The sequence below is a fragment of the Oryx dammah genome, unplaced genomic scaffold (genome assembly GCF_014754425.2).
Source record: "Oryx dammah isolate SB20612 unplaced genomic scaffold, SCBI_Odam_1.1 HiC_scaffold_18, whole genome shotgun sequence".
Taxonomy (NCBI): Eukaryota; Metazoa; Chordata; class Mammalia; order Artiodactyla; family Bovidae; genus Oryx; species Oryx dammah.
The window spans coordinates 70973737-70992108 of NW_024070202.1; the positions used below are offsets into that span (position 1 = coordinate 70973737).

The following is an 18372-nucleotide window of genomic DNA, read 5'->3' on the forward strand; positions in this document are numbered from 1 at the left end:
TTCAGGTGATAATGATGTGTCAGTGGAAGTTCATCAATCCTAGCAAATGTACCACTCTTGTGAGAGATGTTAATAATGGGGGGGGCTAAGATCCAACCAGTCCATCCTAAAGGAGATCAGTCCTGGGTGTTCACTGGAAGGACTGATGCTAAAGCTGAAACTCCAGTACTTTGGCCACCCCATGCAAAGAGTTGACTCATTGGAAAAGACCCTGATGCTGAGAGGGATTGGGGGCAGGAGGAGAAGGGGACAACAGAGGATGAGATGGCTGGATGGCATCACCGACTCAATGGACATGAGTTTGAGTGAACTCCGGGAGTTGGTGATGGACAGGGAGGCCTGGCGTGCTGGGATTCATGGGGTCACAGAGAGTCGGACACGACTGAGCAACTGAACTGAACTGAACTGAAGCACGTGTGAGTTAAAGGGTATTTGATAATCTCTCTACCTTCAAATCTCTCAACCTTGCCATGAACCTAAAACTGCAATCTAAAGATTGTAAATATGGATATAATCTGATTCTTTAAATTTCTCATAGTGTTCCACAGTATGGATGTATTAAATTATTTAGCCATTCTTGTATTTTCTTTTTCTTCTTTTGTATTAACTAAATGTATGAATATCTTTATACAGGCTTCCTTGAACTCAATACACAAAGTTTCTCCAGGGAAAATTCTAAGTAGAAGTTATGGATCATAATATATGAATTATTTTTAATTTTAGCCCCCAAATGCTTTATATTCCCAGAGTAGTATCTAAAAGTATCCATTTTGCCATATTCTTAGCCAACTGTACTAACATTATCAAACTGTATAATTTTTGCCTATCTAAAGAATAAAAAGTTTATCTTGATCATCAGAATGCATTTCTCTGATTAGACTGAGCACTTTTTTCTTACATTTGTTTTCTTATTTTTGACTGTTTATATTTCCTTTCTGTTCTTATTTTTTGCTCATTTTTATTGCTTGTCTTTTAGCTATAGATTCTTACTGGTTCTTTATGTTCTGGATATTAACTCCATATGTATCTATTATAAATATTTTTTCTAATCTTTGTTTTATTTGAGCTTTTTTATAATGTCTTAAATTTTTTTATAAATTCTCCTTATCTTAAAAAATTTTTTTTTCTATTATTTATTTTTGGCTGTGCTGGCTGTGCTGCACAGGCTTTTTTCTACTTTTGGCAAGTGGGCACTACTTTCTAGTTGTGGTGCATGGGCTTCTCATTGCGGTGGCTTCTCTTGTTGCAAAGAATTCCATGGACAGAGGAGCCTGGTGTGCTACAGTCCATGGGGTCGCAAAGAGTTGGACACAACGGAGCAACTAACACATACACACTCTTGTGGAATACAGGCTCTAGGACATGCAGGCTGCAGTAGTTGCAGCCTGTGGGCTCAGTCGTTGCGACTCCTAGGCTCTGGAGCACAGGCGCAGTAGTCGGGGTGCATGGGCTTAGTTGCTCCTCAGCATGTGGGATCTTCCAGATCAGGACTCGAACCCATGTCACCTGCATTGACAGACGGATTCTTTACCACTGAGCCACCAGGGAAGCCCTTTTGAAAAATTTTTCATTTGATGTTGTCAAATTTCCTTTTGATTTTTGAGTTTTTAAGAATCTTATTTAAAATGTTTTCCCTACCACCAAGAAAAAAACATATTCCTATATTTTTTAAATATTTGTATGCTTTTCACCAATTCCTTAGATTTTTAATCCATCTGAAATTATCTCTTTGAATAGTATGAAGTTGAAGTCCTTTTTTCCAAATGGCTAGTGAATTTTTCCTGCATTGTTTATTAAAAAATAAGCCTTTTCCCACTGATTTAAAATGCCATCTTTTCATATACTGAATTAACGTATACATGGTTGTATTCGTCTGTTTATCTTTTACTATCTCACATTACACTGCTATTAAAAAGATGTCCAATTTAATCTTTTCTTTCTTTTCAGAAAGCTTCCTATTGAACAATTTTATTATTTGTCACAGAACAAAAAAAGTGACATCTACGGAAATGATTCTTTGTAAGTTTGAGGTTTCTTTTTCTTTTGTGAAATCAAATAACATTTTTAAATGGAAATGAGTCATATGCAAAATTTTAATAGTCCCAAAATTTTCCTTAAGTCTAGGGAACTTCTAGAAAAACAAAAGTCTTCCTTTTTTAAAATAGAGATCATTGACTATAGAAACCAAGACCAAAAGAACAAGAATAAAATAAATAGACTAAAATCTACTAATAGTTTGTTGCATTTAAACAAAAAAAAAATTGGAAAGATGGAATAGTAACGTTCAAAAAGATTCATACAAAAAAAAAAAAAGATTCATACAGGTCCTCTTGACCCATTTCCCTGCCTTTGACTTTGTTATTCAATCTAATAAGAATCTGTTACATTTCTTAAGAGGGTCATAGAAAAAGCCCGAGTGCCCTCAATAAAAATTTTAATCAGAATTTTATGAAAGTGCTTTGTTATGAGAACCTACAAATAACTCTTAATAAAATTACTCTGTAAGTTTCTCTTTTGGATAAAGAATACTTAATTCACTCTTTCCTTAGAGGAATTATTTTCTAGTATATTAATTTTCGCTCATTGAAATAGTTTGTTATATATATTACAAAGGCCTACTTTGTAATTTTCAGAGAAAATACTGACACACTGATGTAAAAATGAAAATACTAATATTAGTTCTGTTTATAGGTCATAAGTTAATATAGAGTTCAGCCACAAGAGGGAGCCAAAAGAGTTATGAAATTTGTGGTTGCTAGGCCTTTTTCCCTTTGGGATTAATAAATTGAAAAGTAGAGAGTGGCAGTAAAATCATGGATAGGTTCAGGTCAAGGAATTCGTGTCTCTGAGCATTTTTTATTTTCACTTTATCCTTTCAAACTTTGAATTTTTAAGAAAGCTTTTCTTTTAAAATTTTTATTCTTATTTTTCCATTTTGTTTTTTTAATTGAAGTATAGTTCATTTACCATGTTGTATTAGTTTCAAGTGTATAGCAAAGTGATTTCAGTTATACACATACACACACACACACACAATTTTTTCCATGTTGAATCAAATTAATTTTAGATAAGTACTTGTCAAAATCAGCTAAATGAGAAAAATCTTAAATGCTGATTTAATGTTTCATATATAACAGTCAATCTGGTAGCTCTTGATCTCATAAATTCTTATATTCATTGCTTTCCATCCCCTACTCAACCAGAAATTTAACTGGAAGGCATGCTTTTTTTTTAGTTCCAACAAACTTAGAGTCCAAATAAAGACATAAACCTTTTAAAGTGCATGTGGATTGTGTGTTTACAATACATTATAGACTAATAAAATTATATGGCTTGTGTACCACTTTCTAGATAGAGGAACATATAAAAAAGCAAACCGTATATTCAATTTTACTGCCTTTACTATTGACTGATAGCATTCTGTTCATTCTTCATAACTGAAATATTTCAGAAATATTTGTGTAGGCTGAAACTAATTGCTGAAATCCAATGAAAGTTGATGACAGTCCTTCTCTAGTGTGGACTTTGTCCCTAGGCTGTAGTGTTATTTCTTGGCACGTAGAGCTCAGAGCAATTAGTAAATATACAACCTTCTAATAATGAAGTGATTCAGAAAGGCATGCCCCTGAGAACTTGTTCAGTTTTGTTCTAGCCTCTCTGCAACTGGGCAACATTTACTCTCATGAGAGGTGAGTAATTCTGGGCAAAGGGGCAAAGCACACACTGTACTTATATGTTTTTTCCAGCCAGGCCACACTCAGGTCACTTTAGGTCATATAATTGCACCACATGCATGGTGTCAGGCTACCTCAGAGCACTTCAGTGTTCTGCCTATGAGCGTGAAGTCAGTAAGAACTAAGGCTCTATTATCATTAGAATAAGTTAGAAATGCAGAACAAGTGGTGAGTGGGGCTGAAGTTAGAATAAGCGTAATGGAAAAAATTGACCAACAGACAACTGAGGTATGATAATATCATATCTGTCTGGTTAATACTCAGTGTTCCAGTAAGTTAATCAGTATCATAAAGACTCTGTAGTTTGCAAATGGGATACTTCTTTATTCTTAAGCAAGTTGCTAATAGAAATGTGAGCTTTTAAAAGTCCTTAATATAAATTAGGATTTGTTTCCTGTTTTTATTCTAGGCTGCCCAAACCACCTAATTCAACAGTAGGGTAAGTAGACAACTATAGTTTGCTTCCCTGTTATAATCAAGAAAAAAATGTTGGCCATCTATGTGTCTTAGACAGTGTAAGGACAAGTTATACTTTTCATAGTTTTTTTTTTTTTTCTTAATCAGGCAAGAGAAGAGGCTGATACAAGTCCAAAATAACAGCATTACTGATTTCCCCCAATTATATTCTCGACTGATTTTTTTAAAGTAAACTTTTAAATTTAGTACTATTTTATATTTACAAAATTATTGGGAAAATAGTACAGAGATTTCCTATTTGCCTCAGACCCAGTTTCCCCTATTATAATACCTTATATTAGTATGGTACCTTTGTCCTATTAATGAGCCAATAGTGGTGCATTAGTATTCTGTAGATTTCCTCAATTTTCCCCTAATGTCCTTTTGCTATTCCGGGATCCTATCCAGGACACCACAGTACCTTTAGTAGTCATGTCTCCATAGGCTTCTTGTGGCTTTGACAGTTCCTCAGACTTCCCTTTTTTTTTTTTTTTAAATTACCTCAGGGGACTTTCTTAGTGGTCCAGTGGCTAAGACTTGGTGCCCCCAGTGCAAAGGGTTCAATCCCTGGACAGGAAAACTAGATCCCATGTGCTGCAACAAAGACCTGGCACAAGGCAAATAAAAATAAATACTTTAAATGACCTCAATAGTTTTGATGATTATCTGTCAGGTATTTTGTAGAATGTCCCCCAATCAGGATTTGTCTGGTGTTTTCCTCATGATTAGATTATAGTAGTATGTCTTAGGGAGGAGGACCACAGAGGTAAACTGCCATTTTCATCATATCCTATCCAATGCATAACTTATCACTGTTGATGGTAACCTTGATTACCTAGCTGATGTGGTATTTATGAGGTTCCCCCAGTGTGCAGTTAACCTTTTTTTCTCCTTTTCCCATCCTACACTCTTTAGAAGAAAATCACTATGTGTAGCCCACACTTAAAAGTCTGGAATTAAACTCCACCTCCTTGAAGGCAGGGTATCTGCATAAATTATTTGGTATTGTTTTGTAAGGGAAATGTGTCTATTCCTCCTCATTTATTTAATCACTTATTTAACCAGTATAGACTCATGGATTTTATTTTGTACTCAATACTTTAGTACCAGTACTGTACTACTTTATTTTGTCATTCAAATTGGCCACAAGAGCTCTTTCAGTTGGCTTCTATGCCCATACCCCTATCATTGGGGGCATTGTGTATGAGGGGTTTGGGTTTATTTTTCTGTTTGTTTCTTTGTTTTTAAGTAGTTCATCACTTATCACTGTGGGGCTTTTTCTTTTAGCATTTCCTTACTTTCTGGCAGTACAAAATGCTCCATGATGCTTCTGGAGTACAAGATGCTCCAGGCTCATCCTGTTTATGTCCTGCCCCAGGTTTAGTACCAGCCATTTCTCCAAGGAGCCCAGCTCCTTCCACTGGAGAATGGTATTAGAATCCACTATCTGAGTGCTTGGTGTCCCTGATGCTGTTGGAGTTCCTATCAATCTGAACTGGAAATACTAAGCTGGCATTTAAAAATTGCATTCCAGTTAAAGCAAAGATCTGCTCAAAAGGCTATTAAAAGTAAAGTCTAGGTTCTTTGGGGTTTTCTTTTTTAAAAAACAACTATATGAAGACCTCTGTTTTGGACTTTTCAAATTCTCTTTGTGACATGAAAAACAAAAAGTAGTCCTTTTTTGTTGGTTTTATTTTTTTCCTCATATGACCTTCAGTTCAGTTCAGTCGCTCAGTCGTGTCCGACTCTTTGCAACCCCATGAATCACAGCATGCCAGGCCTCCCTGTCCATCACCAACTCCTGGAGTTCACTCAGACTCATGTCCATCGAGTCCGTGATGCCATCCAGCCATCTCATCCTCTGTCATCCTCTTCTCCTCCTGCCCCCAATCCCTCCCAGCATCAGAGTCTTTTCCAATGAGTCAACTCTTCGCATGAGGTAGCCAAAGTACTGGAGTTTCAGCTTCAGCATCATTCCCTCCAAAGAAATCCCAGGGATGATCTCCTTCAGAATGGACTGGTTGGATCTCCTTGCAGTCCAAGGGACTCTCAAGAGTCTTCTCCAACACCACAGTTCAAAAGCATCAATTCTTCGGCACTCAGCCTTCTTCACAGTCCAACTCTCACATCCATACATAACTACTGGAAAAACCATAGCCTTGACTAGACGGACCTTTGTTGGCAAAGTCATGTCTCTGCTTTTGAATATGCTATCTAGGTTGGTCATAACTTTTCTTCCAAGGAGTAAGCGTCTTTTAATTTCATGGCTGCAGTCACCATCTGCAGTGATTTTGGAGCCCAAAAAAATAAAGTCTGACACTGTTTCCACTGTTTCCCCATCTATTTCCCACGAAGTGATGGGACCAGATGCCATGATCTTCATTTTCTGAATGTTGAGCTTTAAGCCAACTTTTTCACTCTGCACTTTCACTTTCATCAAGAGGCTTTTTAGTTCCTCTCCACTGTCTGCCATATGACCTCATAGCCTGATAAGTTCCAAAGTCTCTTCTTCCTTTGACCTCAACTCTTCAAACATCCCCTTGGAAGAGCTGTGTAGTGTGTTGATAAAAATCTTGGTAGAGCTGCTCAATAGGGCAGAGTCCAGAGATAGCTCATGCCTCTATCTGAATTAGGCAAAGAGAAACTGAATTCTTTTATTTAAATGTGTATGTAGTTAAGTGAGTGTTTGATAGTCTGCCTTTTCCTTATTATTTCTTCTCTATTTATGGACACAAAATGAAAAGTAATATTTATAAATCATTTAATGTAACAGGAATATAATTATTTTCTACACAGTCTTAGTTTAAAGGAATAAATACACATTCTGGTCATTGGTACTCAAAACTTGAATGGGTTACAACTTGAAAATTTAGTTGAGGGTATAATTTGCAATTTTTTAACTAACAAAAATAACATATATACAAGATATTAAATGAAATTCCATAATATACCTCAACTCAAGAAACACAGAGTCCACAGCTTTCAGGTCTTAAAAGTAAAAAACATTTTCTTAAATCATTACCAGATATAACTTAATACTGTTTGCTAGGAAATATATATTACTAGAATCTGAAGGGAAAAAAGTTTTGCCTTAATCCTAAGTGATGATAATTAATGGGGGCCCCTCGCTACCTTCCTAGTCCTACTTTTACCCCTTCTACACAAAGCCAAAATCCAGGCCACACCCCAAACCAAAAGATCCTAAGAACTACAGATACACATTTTGCAATTTTACTTTCTATTAAGAGGACCAATCTCAGAAGGAAAAAGCTTATCAAATTCTTGTGATTCTTTTTTGTGATTTACAGTCCATAGGGTTGCAAAGAATCGGACACAACTGAATACACACACAGAGCACAACAGCAAACTCTTTAGAATTTATTTTCTAAATTAACAAATTAATCTCTGCTTTCTGGTGTCTCTGTGACAAAAACAAGATATAATGAAAAGAAATGTAATGACTTTTGTTCAGGAAGTTCTTACCAATATCAAATTAGTAACACATGGGGTCGCCTTGCCCTGGCCTCTGACCTGGAGCTAAATACTTATCAGCAGATTATTCTCTCAGAAAGAATGTAGAGAAAGCAGTTAGCAGAGGGCCTGGCATGTGTTTTACTGTCATTGTAGTTAACATTTAAAGGCCAAGTTCTCTGAGCATAATTCCTACTCATGTAGTAGTTACAATGTCTGAGGACCTTCCAAGATGGCTTACTGGGATATTTTCTAGGAACAGGGAGCAGATAAGACCATTTTTTGAAATACTCATAACCACATTTCCTTAAACCACATCAAGTCCATGGGAAATGGTAACAGAAGTTCCAAATTTAATCCCACTAATTCCACATTCCCACTGGTTCTTACACCTCAGCTCAACCTGGTACATCCTGGAAAGAACCCAGAAGAATCAAAATAAATTTTCTACCCAGAAAAGTTACATACATGAAAAGTTAATTAGCACTAAGACAATTACTGCATTTAATTTACTCCATTAACCATTCTTCCCAGTATGTTTTATGACTCAGGTCTCCTGGCTATCGGACAGTATTAGAAGCCCAGCCTTTCTCATTCATTCCTCACTGTCCCTAGGATCTCTTTGTTTCTCATCCAGGTCCCCTGCTTCCTGAGTGCCCTACCTGAAGGTGAATGAGCCAACCCCTCAAGGCTTTGCATGTGCCTTGAACAAAACGCTCCCTTAGAACGTAGGTTTTACTAGCCTACAGGAAACTCCAGCCTTACCTGACTCAAGCAGACTGGACACTCTCCATGAGCACAAACATGTTTGTTCCTGCTTTATTTGCTCAAACTTTAAATGCTCACTTACATTCAAGCATAATGGTAAGAAATTAATTCCTCTTACAAAGGGGACATAGTTCACTATAGAACCATTGAAGCAGGCACTGGAAGTATTTATCTAGAAGAAATGACAATCATTGCATAGCATATAAAATGAAGTACAACCAGTATTGCTACAGTGAAAGAGCAGTCACTACTTCTGTGTTTTCATGATTCCCAGGGACATCAGTTAGCTGGAATCCAGGACTGTCCTGCTTCTGTGTCCTCATGTCGTCATAGAGTTGATGACCTTATACCTTGTTCCAGGCTGTCCAGTAACGATGTGGCACTTATAAACTGGACTAGTGTTCAGTGGCTAGCAATAAAATAATGCCGTACCAGATCCAAAAGTGTCTTCAAGTGGGAGAGCCTGCCACAAGGGCAAGGAAACCAGGCCACTTTACACACAAAAAAAAATAGCTGACTGGCCTCCCAAATGATTTATGCCCGAAGTCTAGGCTTTTTCTCTTACAAATCAATCTTAACTTCTTGTGGTGTCCGTAAGAGACCAGGAACTTGTTAAGAATCTTAAGCTATGAGGTATTTCAGAGAGCCCACCAAGATGCCAGGGCGGCTGAATTCAGTAGAGGTTTGAATCAGGGTGATGAGAACAGATGGCCAAACTAACCAAAAATGACTGCTATTGAAAAATGTCCTATGACGCAAAAGCAATGAAACATTTAAAAATGTTTCTTATAGAAATTATTCTCATTCTTTCATAGTCACACCATCCATAGGAACTTGCAAAAGCTATTATATAAATCCTGCCAATACTTAGATGGAAAATAGTGATAGAAAAATTTCAGTAACAAGACTTTCACATAAACATTTGTGGCATAACCTATGCATTTATTTCAGCCTGGTAAATACAGACATCACACAGCCTTCCCGTAATTTCTGTGAGTTCTCACTGTGAGCACTAGAAATGCAGTTCAACTTTCAAACCCTTTCCCTAGCTCTTCTCCCATAAAAGCCCGGAGCACCTGTACTCCTGGAGCGTGTTTTCTTTTCAGTTTGCATACGCTCTATTGGAGGTCTGAATTATCTGGTTATATTTGCTGGGGAAAAAAACAAACAAACAAATTTATGGTCTCACAGTTCTGAAGACTAGAAATTCGAGATGAAGATTTCAACGTGTTTTAAAACTGTATTTTCTACTTATATATAACACTTCTCTGTGCCTTGGACTTCCTAATTTTGATTCTCTAATTTAAATAACTCTCACACAGTTTTTTCTAAACCTCTGCTAGTTCTTGTTAGAACTCTGCTTGTTCTTCAAATGAGAAGAAAATTGTATCCCTGTTGTCTTTTTAAATTGTTGGGTTGTTTTTTTTTTTCATTCAGTATACTAGCTATTTTTGGCTTTTTGATCTCTAAACAGTACTATGTACACTGTGTAGATAAACAGGCAGTATATTTTGTTGATTGATTGCTTAAAGAAACAGATGGCCTGGTTGAGTCCAAGACGGTAAGGGATCATTTTGCCCATTGAAATTGAATGCCTAAAAGGATTCCATAAAATGAAGTATGGGGATTCTCTAAAAATAAAATGCAGAAATGGAAAGCAACTAGAAATTCTTCCTGTAGTGTTCCAAAAACTACAAAATTCATATATCTTCCACTTCATATTTTTATATCAGTAGCAAAATATATGCACTGATAAAGAATTCACTACAATTTTTTTATTTTTTAAATATAAATTTATTTATTTTAATTGGAGGCTAATTACTTTACAATATTGTAGTGGTTTTGCCATGCATTGCCATGAATCCACCATGGGTGTACATGTGTTCCCCATCCTGAACACCCCTCCCACGTCCCTCCCCATCCCATCCCTCTGGGTCATCCCAGTGCACCAGCCCTGAGCACCCCATCTCATGCATCGAACCTGGACTGGTGATTTGTTTCACATATGATAATATACATGTTTCAATGCCGTTCTCCCAAATCATCCTGCCCTCTCCCTCTCCCACAGAGTCCAAAAGACTGTTCTATACATCCGTGTCTCTTTTGCTGTCCCGCATATAAGGTTATCGTTACCATCTTTCTAAATTCCATATATATGCATTAGTATACTGTATTGGTATTTTTCTTTCTGGCTTACTTCCCTCTGTATAATAGGCTCCAGTTTCATCCACCTCATTAGAACTTGTTCAAATGTATTCTTTTTAATGGCTGAATAACTCCAATACTTTGGCCACCTCATGCAAAGAGTTGACTCACTGGAAAAGACTCTGATGCTGGGAAGGATTGGGGGCAGGAGGAGAAGGGGACGACAGAGGATGAGATGGCTGGATGGCATCACCTACTCTGATGGACATGAGTTTGAGTGAACTCTGGGAGTTGGTGATGGACAGGGAGGCCTGGCGTGCTGCGACTGATGGGGTCGCAAAGAGTCGGACACGACTGAGCTACTGAACTGAACTGAATATTCCATTGTGTATATGTACCACAGCTTTCTTATCCATTCGTCTGCTGATGGACATCTAGGTTGCTTCCATGTCCTGGCTATTATAAACAGTGTTGCGATGAACATTGGGGTACACATGTCTCTTTCAATTCTGATTTCCTCAGTGTGTATGTCCAGAAGTGGGATTGCTGGGTCATATGGCAGTTCTATTTCCAGTTTTTTAAGGAATCTCCACACTGTTCTCCATAGTGGCTGTACTAGTTTGCATTCCCACCAACAGTGTAAGAGGGTTCCCTTTTCTCCACACCCTCTCCAGCATTTATTGCTTGTAGACTTTTGGATAGCAGCCATTCTGACTGGCGTGAAATGGTACCTCATTGTGGTTTTGATTTGCATTTCTCTGATAATGAGTGATGTTGAGCATCTTTTCATGTGTTTGTTAGCCATCTGTCTGTCTTCTTTGGAGAAATGTCTGTTTAGTTCTTTGGCCCATTTTTTGATTGAGTTGTTTATTTTTCTGGAATTGAGCTGCAGGAGTTGCTTGTATATTTTTGAGATTAATTCTTAAAATAACGTTTTTTTATTCATTTAGCAAAATTAAGAAAATTTCATATGTTTTGTGATATCTATTCCACTAGAATGCTAACTCCATGAGGATAAGGACTTTGGCTCACTGTCATATACCAGGGATTAGAACAGTACTGCCACAAGGAGAGTCCCAATAAATATTGGATGATTAAGTGTTTTCCATTGCACTTCTTTATATTCTGTTTTGTTTTCTCAACTAAATCTCAGGGAAATCTGCTCCCCATATCCAATTGAACACCCGTACCATACACACATCTCCCGTGGAGCCATGTTCCCGACTTTTACATCACCCAAGGATCTCTATACTGGCATTAAAGCCCGAACCCAACAGCCATTCCCTCCCACGGTGCCAACAAAGCCTTATGATACAACAGTTTTGAAGACAAGAGGTAATGTGATTTCAAATCAGAACAGTATTCATTCTTTTTATATTTGAAGTTTATTCAATAATAAAATTAAACAAAGGACCCCATTACAGACTAAATCAAATTCTCTGCAGACGCTCTTTACTTTTCTTTACAGAGCTTCCGATGATATAACCAGAAACCAAATGTAGAATTAGTTGCTTGTATTCTACTTGTATTTTCTATGTTTATTTCCTTTCCATTCTCTGTATGGTTTAGCTTTGACAAATTTCATTCTAGCTCAAGTGAACAGCACAAGGGACAACATTTGGCTCAGAGGCTCAGTCTAGACATGTGTGTAGCTGTTGTGATAAAACTGAAATCATTGAAATAAGACTCAGGAAGTAATAAGATCAATTTAATCAATTCCTTTGAAAACTCTGGAGTGTCTTTTCACAGATGCAAACCTTGGGGTCTTCCCAGATATGTTTCACTAAAGAGGATAGTACGCTCGTACACTAGCCATCGATTCTATCCCATACTAGACAACTCAAAACAGAGAATAAATCTATGGAGAAAGACAAGATACTAGAGGGCCGGTAACTGAAGATGACAAAAGAGGGACATGGCAGACAGAGGTAAATATCTGTTGAATGAACTTTGGTAAGACCCAAGAACTACACTATAATGCAGTTCCTCTACATGAATATTTGGACCCAGTCTAAGAAGAGAATACTGCCATGATCAATATCAACCTCGGCATCGTATTAGGAGGCAGTAAATTTTGAAAGATATGGTGGAGTGTTTAAGAGCATGGACTCCCAACTGCATGGGTAGCATTCTGGCTCTGCCATTTACTCACCACGGGCCATGGGAAAGTTTCTTAACTTCTCTGCCTCCAATTCACAATCTGTAAAATGGAATATTCATTCTTACTTCATAGATAATAGAGATTGTGTTAGCAGCTACTACTTGTATTACATACTTTGCTATATATAATGATTTTAGTATGTGTATAGCATGCTGAATCATTCCATAAAAGGTAGTGAAAGCTATATTAAATATATATATAGATATATATCTATATACATATATACACACACATGTATCCAACCACTCCATTCTGAGGGAGATCAGCCCTGAGATTTCTTTGGAAGGAATGATGCTAAAGCTGAAACTCCAGTACTTTGGCCACCTCATGCGAAGAGCTGACTCATTGGAAAAGACTCTGATGCTGGGAGGGATTGGGGACAGGAGGAGACGGGGATGACAGAGGATGAGATGGCTGGATGGCATCACTGACTCAATGGACGTGAGTCTGAGTGAACTCCAGGAGTTGGTGATGGACAGGGAGGCCTGGCGTGCTGCGATTCATGGGGACGCAAAGAGTCGGACACGACTGAGCGACTGAACTGAACTGATGTATATATGTATAGGATATCTAAGCAGTTGGAATTTTTATGATCTCATTAGGTAAATCATCAAATTAAATTAATTTTCTCAATCCCTACATTTCATGCAAAGATGGGCTCAATGCAGGACAGCCCAAAGATGGGCTCAATACAGGGCTCAAAGATGGGCTCAATACAGGGCTCAAAGATGGGCTCAATATAGGACCTAACAGAAGCAGAAGATACTAAGAAGAGGTGGCAAGAATACACAGAAGAACTGTACAAAAAAGATCATCACGACCCAGATAATCACAATAGTGTGATCACTCACCTAGAGCCAGACATCCTGGAATGTGAAGTCAAGTGGGCCTTAGGAAGCATCATTACAAACAAAGCTAGTGGAGGTGATGGAATTCCAGTAGAGCTGTTTCAAATCCTGAATGATGATGTTGTGAAAGTGCTTCACTCAATATGCCAGCAAATTTGGAAAACTCAGCAGTGGCCACAGGACTGGAAAAAGTCAGTTTTCATTCCAATCCCTAAGAAAGGCAATGCCAAAGAATGCTCAAACTACCGCACAATTGCACTCATCTCACACGCTAGTAAAGTAATGCTCAAAATTATCCAAGCCAGGCTTCAGCAATACATGAACCGTGAACTTCCAGATGATCAAGCTGGTTTTAGAAAAGGCAGAGGAACCAGAGATCAAATTGCTAACATCTGCTGGATCATGGAAAGAGCAAGAGAGTTCCAGAAAAACATCTATTTCTGCTTTATTGACTATGCCAAAGCCTTTGACTGTGTGGATCACAATAAACTGTGGAAAATTCTGAAAGAGATGGAAATAACAGACCACTAGACCTGCTTCTTGAGAAATCTGTATGGAGGTCAGGAAGCAACAGTTAGAACTGGACTTGGAACAACTGGTTCCAAGTAGGAAAGGGAGTACGTCAAGGCTGTATTTTGTCACCCTGCTTATTTAACTTCTATGCAGAGTACATCATGAGAAACGCTGGGCTGGATGAAGCACAAGCTGGAATCAAGATTACAGGGAGAAATATCAATAACCTCAGCTATGCAAATGACACCACCTTTATGGCAGAAAGTTAAGAAGAACTAAAGAGCCTCTTGATGAAAGTGAAAGAGGAGAGTGAAAAGTTGGCTTAAAGCTCAACATTCAGAAAAGTAAGATCATGACATCTGGTCCTATCACTTCATGCCAAATAGATGGAGCAACAGTGGAAACAGTGGCTGACTTTATTTTTTGGGCTCCAAAATCACTGCAGATGGTGACTGCAGCCATGAAATTAAAAGATGCTTACTCCTTGGAAGGAAGGTTATGACCAACCTAGACAGCATATTAAAAAGCAGAGACATTACTTTGTTAACAAAGGTCCATCTAGTCAAGGCTATGGTTTTTCCAGTAGTCATGTATGAATGTGAGAGTTGCACTATAAAGAAAGCTGAGCACTGAACAATTGATGACTTTGAACCATACTGTTGGAGAAGACTCTTGAGAGTCCCCTGGACTGCAAGGAGACCCAACCAGTCCATCCTAAAGGAGATCAGTCCTGGGTATACATTGGAAGGACTGATGTTGAAGTGGCCACTTGATGCGAAGAGTTGACTCATTTGAAAAGACCCTGATGCTGGGAAAGATTGAGGGCAGGAGAAGAAGGGAACAACAGAGGATGAGATGGTTGGATGGCATCACCGACTCAATGGACATGAGTTTGGGTAAACTCCGGGAGTTGGTGATGGACAGAGAGACCTGGCATGCTACGGTTCATGGGGTCACAAAGAGTCAGACACGACTGAGCAACTGAACTGAACTGAAATTAGTTAATTCTGAAATTACATGAAATGCATACAGTTAGGAAGAAATCACACAAATATGTGTTGAATTTATAAAAACTTTTCAGTGCAGTTGTAGACCAGGGATTGAAGAAATAAGTTACCACCTTAATCTTCTGTTTCAAGCATCTACCTGTCCTTGACCAGTTAGTCATCTTTGGGGGGTTTTAAAAAGATGAATATATTCTAATAACCCTAATAAAGTAAACCTTCCCAGGAACTAGTGCTACCTTGGGTTTTCTACCCTTCCACTTATTTTAACTCTTTTTTAGAAATAAGTAGAATCTAGGTTAAGAGAGAAGCTCTAGAACCAGATTGCCTAAATTTGAATAATTGCACTTATTCATTGTGTGACCTTGAGAAAATTGCTTATTTTCCTTGTGCCTCAATTTCCTCATTTGTTAAAGTAGAAATAATAGTACTTTCCTCATAGCACTCAGTACAATACTAGCAGTATAATACTAACATTATAGTAAATGTTCAATAAATGCCAGCCTTTGTTCTTATTACATATGGTGATGGGTGTTCAGAGCATGCTTTAATGTGGAGTTTATCATAGGACCAGAGGAAGCCAGGCTGTATTTGGTAAAGCTTCTCCAGCTACCACCAATACCTAAAAAGCTGTATTCTTTAAATGTTCTATTTAAACACTTCTTTTGATAAGCACATACTAACTCCATTTCTTGATATTTAAACAGAGAAAACCTAAAACAGGTAGTATAGAAATGTATTTGCTGAGCTTTCAGAGACCAAAAAGAGCATCTAGGAAGAGATTTATGATTTACCTAAGAATCCCTTTACCTATGATTTACTTAAATCATGTTTTTTTAAAAAAACAAGAAAGGAGCAGTACTGCTGCCCCCTCAATCTGCTGAAGGCACCAGGCTTAGAGACTCATTCTTGCTCTGTGTGGTCCACATGCTGTTTACTAAGGGCAAGAGTTCAAACAGAGCTATAACTATAAAGCTCAAATGTGCACCCGAATTCCTCTCTACCTCCTGATATCTTGTTTGTATTTATTGTACCCATAAATCCTATTAATTAAAAGTCTGCTTTTCTGGAAAATTTCAGGTAACCCTTACAGATATGAACTGCTTGATTTTCCAATGGATTCTAAGAAGAAAGCATTGGTTTGGCCGGGTCAGCGTGTGTATTTTGACGTAAGTATCTTTTTAAATGTGTGTTTAAAACAAAGTAAAAGATGCTTTTGCATTCTATGTTTATAAAAATCCAAAAGATAGATTACTTTTATCTTCTATACAGATGGAAACATTGAGATTTTGACAATGATTCACATTTTTTGTTTTCTTAGCTGATTTTATGTAACATTTCCATATTTACAAATAGTTCCCCACAAAGTGAAATAAATGAGGACTGTAGATCATTCACTGTCTCTACAACTCTGTTCTTATGATTCATAATGTTCCAAGTAACTTCGAATATACATAGAGTAAATGGGAGGTTTACAGAAAGATTTACAATTTAATGTGCCAATTACAGTAGTACCTTTGTGCAGAATCAAAAATAAAACAGTAGCCACCATTTATTTAAAAATTGCTACATCCTAACTTCTTTATATATAGAGTGTCATTTGGCCCTTACAATACACTCAAAAGGTTAGTATGGTCATTCCCATTTTATAAATGAGGAAACTGAGGCTCAAAGAGTTGGTAACTATCTCACAATCATAGAACTAAGGCTCATGAGACTCCAGCCTCTGTTCTTAACCTCTCTACCATGACTCCACATAGTACAAAGAGAACACTTTTAAATCATGAAGGAAAATATATATTTAAAAATAATAATAGCTGACATTCACTGGCCAGTTAGTTTGTGAGAGGCAATACCAAGTGTTTTCCATATATTATGTCCTTGCATCTAGTAGTCTGTGAAGGAGGCAAGAAATAATGATGGAAACCTAGAAACATTTGAATTTCTCTGGGAAAGACTACTGTGGCAGGCCAGAGTGTGGTCACTGCAATGTCATACAGTCATCTATGAAGCATCTGTTTGTTTTTTGTAACATTATATGTCAAGAAAAATCCTTAAATAATCATCTATATGACTAGATGACTTTTATTCTTTCAGGCAAAATTGATATCAAAGTAACCTAGAAATATGAGAAGTTGTTCTTCTTCCAGTTCCTCTCATTTCTACCTGCTGGTTAAAATACTGCTGTAACTCGTGTCACCCCCCTTGGCAACTTTGATTAGCACCCCTTTACCCAAGTGTGAATCCCAGTGCTTTGACTGAGCTACACTGACCCTTTGGTTCTGGCCTCCCTCCTCCCTTCCTTCTCACAGCCTGGCTCTGTTCGCTGGTCCCTGAGCAGGTTCATGGCCACTTCCTCTTCCTGAAATGCTCTCCTCTCTGTCATCTCAGACTTGCTCTTTCTTCAAGGCTCAGCTCAACCCTCATTGTTTCTGTTGCATAGCAGAGAGGGGCCCAAATTAGGAAGACTGTGTTCTAGTTCCCGCTGTGTCTGCCATGTGCTCTCTAACGGGCATGCTCTCTGTTCACTGTCTTGCCGCCTTTGCTTTTCCTCCATTCTGCCCCAGGCAGCCTTCCTCCTACCATGCATCCTCTGATGCCTTCAACTTTCTCTGTTCCAAAGTCCTAACTAGATACCAAAGAAACATATCTTTGCCGCTCTTATTTGCTCTCCCTCCTCTATTCATTTCATATGCAAATGACAAAGTTCCTAATCATGGCTTCTTAATGTAAAAACAGTGCTGACACAATGACGTGAAATATGATCCAATAAAGATCCAATGTGTTCCCAGTGTTAATGTCTCTCCAAAGAGCAAAGTGGTCTCCATAATAGACCTCTTCTCTCCATTAAACCTTAGTAAGCCCCACCACTCAAGACTAAAATAACACATTGTATTTAGTGCTTTGTTTTAACATGTTATGACTGTATTAATTCCTGTTATTTTATGGCAATTTATGGAGTTTTTGGTGCTAGCCCAGGGCACTTAAAAGCTGGCACATAGTTTTGCTTGTATCAGGTATTCAGTAAATGTTTATTAAATAATTTACAAGTTTCATAGATTTTTATCAGCTCTGCTGGGAATGTAACAACCATTTATATAGCACTCCTCCTCTGAGAATGTATTCCAAATTCTAAACAACTAACAAGGCTATGGTTTTTCCAGTAGTCATGTACGGATGTGAGAGTTGGACTATAAAGATAGGTGAGTGCTGAAGAATTGATGCTTTTGAACTGTGATGTTGGAGAAGACTCTTGAGAGTCCCTTGGACTG

At 37.8% G+C, this 18372-nt stretch overlaps 1 protein-coding gene across 1 annotated transcript in view; it reads left to right on the forward strand.

Moving 5' to 3' along the window:
* CUNH7orf31 (chromosome unknown C7orf31 homolog) overlaps positions 1-18372 on the forward strand; it is a 41880-nt gene that overhangs the window by 15178 nt on the left and 8330 nt on the right. Inside the window, exons 4-7 of the mRNA XM_040259759.1 lie at positions 1948-2019; positions 4144-4173; positions 11728-11909; positions 16181-16269. Coding sequence (XP_040115693.1) covers positions 1948-2019; positions 4144-4173; positions 11728-11909; positions 16181-16269 — 373 coding nt within the window. The remainder of the gene's footprint in view (positions 1-1947; positions 2020-4143; positions 4174-11727; positions 11910-16180; positions 16270-18372) is intronic.